Below are 2,851 nucleotides of genomic sequence, written 5' to 3' on the forward strand. Positions count from 1 at the left end.
TGAATCGGTTAAATAGCAAAACCACAGAATTTAAAAACTGGGATTGAACTGGTGAATCGACCGGTTACCGGTCAGTGAACTGAACCGTGACTCGGCCGGTTTTTTGGCTGGGCAGCAAAACGTTGCCGTTTCATGCTTTGCTTATCCCTAAATCGAGTAAATCCCTAATTCGTTCCCCGAATTCCCCTTCTCGTCGAGCTTCAGAGGTGAGAACGCCTCTCTGACCCTCACACGACAGGGGTTCTCATCGAGCTCGTCGTCCCTCACCTCCGTCCGGCCACCGCGTCGTGCCGCCGCCGTGGTTCCTTCGAACAGCCACCTAATCGCACAGCAGCCGTCGTTCCTTCGAACAGCCACCTCCATCGCGCAGCAGCCGTCGTTCCTTCGAAGGTGCTCCACCACTGCTTGGTCACTCGGCGTCGCTGTGTCCCACTCTCCCTATTACATGTTCTGTTGAAGGCGCCTTCGAGCTTCCAGAGTTCCAAGTAATTTTTTTTAGATGAACTCTAAAACTTAGATGACTTGTTGAAGTCACTGAAGTGTGACAAGATGAACTCTGAGACTGTGAACTCTGTTACTGTGAACTCTGTCTCCCTATTTTATTTTTCTTTGAACTGTGTAGTGTGAAACTGTGAACTGATTCAACTGATCCTGCTAATCTGAACAGTGAACTTTGGTTAATAATTGTTGTTTACTGAACTAATTTTTCTTTGTTTACTGAACTGGATTTTGTTGTTTGTTGAATAATTGTGAATAATTTTGAAAAATTTTGGATGTTGTTTGTTGTGAACTTGAGAGTTGAGATTATTGGGTTGGAGTGGGCTGTTGTGATATAGAAATTGAAAAAAACCATTGTTGGATTGCTGGTAATGTTTAGGTATGGATGAAAGTATCAACCAAGAACTACGTAGGAATAATAATGCTGAAAATAATTATGCTTCGAATGACCCTTCTCTTCCTTCCGCATCTAACAAAAGTCAATCACAAACTTCTAATGTTCGGGAGAAAACTAATCTTGCTTGGAGATACGTTGCTTTACAAAATATAAATGAAAAACCGCATTACCAATGCTTATTTTGTCTGAGTACTTTTGGGGGTAGGGGAATTAATAGAATGAAAAAGCATTTGGCGAAGATAGGTGGAGACATTAAGAAGTGTTCTAAGGTCTCATATGATGAAGAAAAACAAATGGAAGGTTTATTGAAAGAGATTCAGAAAAGTAAAACTAGTAAAAGGAAAGTAAGTTTCAATGAAGAGGGTAGTGATGAAATTGAGGATGCAATTGACGAAGCAATAGCGCAAGAAAAACAACAAACTCCGAGTCAGTTACTAACTAAGCAGGTGATTGGAGGTGATCCCAAAAAGAAAGCAAAAACCATTATTCCTCCTATGTTTGCATCAAGAACAACTCTGGGAAGTCAACCAAGTCTGAAAAGTGTGTTTCAAAACAAAGAGGCGCTTCATGAAGTTGATAAGCGAGTGGCTAGATGGCTTTTGGATTGTAGGATTCCTTTCAATGCGGTTATGTCACCCTTTTTTCAAGATATGTTGGATGGTGTTGCTGGCATTGGGCCTGGTTATAAAGGTCATTCTTATGATAAACTGAGGGTTAACTTATTAGCCGATCTCAAAAGGGAGTGTCAAATAGTTGTTGATAGTTATAGGTCTGCTTGGAAAGAAACTGGATGTACTCTCATGGCTGATGGTTAGACAAATCAAAGGCAAAGAATGTTGATTAATTTTTAGTTTATTGTTCGAAAGGGTAGTGCTTTGTGAAATCTGTAGATGCTTCAAATGTGGTAAAAAATGCTTCAAGCTTGTGTGACTTGTTTTCGGAGGTGATTAAATGGATTGGACCTGATAATATTGTTCATGTAGTGACTGATAATGCGGCGAATTATGTGGCTGCGGGTAGGCTTATTAATAAGAAGTTTGAAAATATTCACTGGTCACCTTGTGCTGCTCATTGCTTGAATCTTATTCTAAAAGATATAAGCAGCATGCCACATATTTCTAACCTTACAACACGTGCTTCGAAGATTACTGTGTTTGTGTATAATCATACGATGTTCTTGTCCTGGCTAAGACAAATAAATGATTGGAAGGAGATTGTGCGCCCAGGTGCAACTCGTTTTGCCACTGTCTTCATCACATTGCATTGTATCTTTGAGTGCAAAATGGATTTACAAGCATTGGTTGTTGATCCACACTTTATCGAACATAAATTAGGAAGGAGTGCTAATGGTAGAGCTGTGAGTGCAATTATGCTAGACAATAAATTTTGGGATGATTGTTTTACTGCATGCAAAATTGTGAGTCTGTTGATTAAATTTCTAAGATTGGTAGATACCGATGATAAACCATCATTGGAAATTGTTTATGAAGGTATGTTGAGATCAGAAAATGGAAACAAAGAAATGTTCAAGCATAGTAAGGCTGCATATCAACCTTACACAGAGATTATCAACTCAAGATGGGACAAACATTTGAAAAAAATCTTCATGCAGCAGCTTATTTCTTGAATCCTGCTTGCTTTTTTATGAAAATTATAGAGAAGCACCTGATGTCATGCGAGGTTTACTTGATCTTGTTACATTGCATTGCAAGGTTAATAATTTAGATTCAGTTGAGGCAATGAAAGAAATACACTTATATAGAGATCGAAAGGAAAGCTTTGATAGTCCTGAAGCTTTTCGAGCTGCAAAAAAACTTCAACCTAGTAATAATATCTGTTTGATAATAACTTATTTAGTTATTTACTTATTTTATGTTTTCGTTTCCTTAATTTGATAACTAATACTTGAGCTATGGGATTGTAACTTGTAGATGAATGGTAGAGGTTGTTTGGTGG

The 2,851-nt window shown here is 38.6% G+C and overlaps 1 protein-coding gene across 1 annotated transcript; it reads left to right on the forward strand.

Moving 5' to 3' along the window:
• Positions 880–2,522, forward strand: LOC107611358. Its single transcript, XM_016313295.1, has 2 exons — positions 880–1,705; positions 1,786–2,522. Exons 1-2 carry the CDS (start codon positions 880–882, stop codon positions 2,520–2,522), a joined length of 1,563 nt encoding a protein of 520 aa, XP_016168781.1.

Source organism: Arachis ipaensis, chromosome B08 (genome assembly GCF_000816755.2).
Source record: "Arachis ipaensis cultivar K30076 chromosome B08, Araip1.1, whole genome shotgun sequence".
Lineage (NCBI taxonomy): Eukaryota > Viridiplantae > Streptophyta > Magnoliopsida > Fabales > Fabaceae > Arachis > Arachis ipaensis.

Excerpts from the sequence above, each read along its gene's own strand:
- LOC107611358 (XM_016313295.1), top strand. The coding sequence starts at position 880 with ATGGATGAAAGTATCAACCAAGAACTACGTAGGAATAATAATGCTGAA. Across the intron at positions 1,706-1,785 it reads ATGTACTCTCATGGCTGATG|ATGCTTCAAATGTGGTAAAA; the intron begins GTTAGACAAATC and ends TGAAATCTGTAG.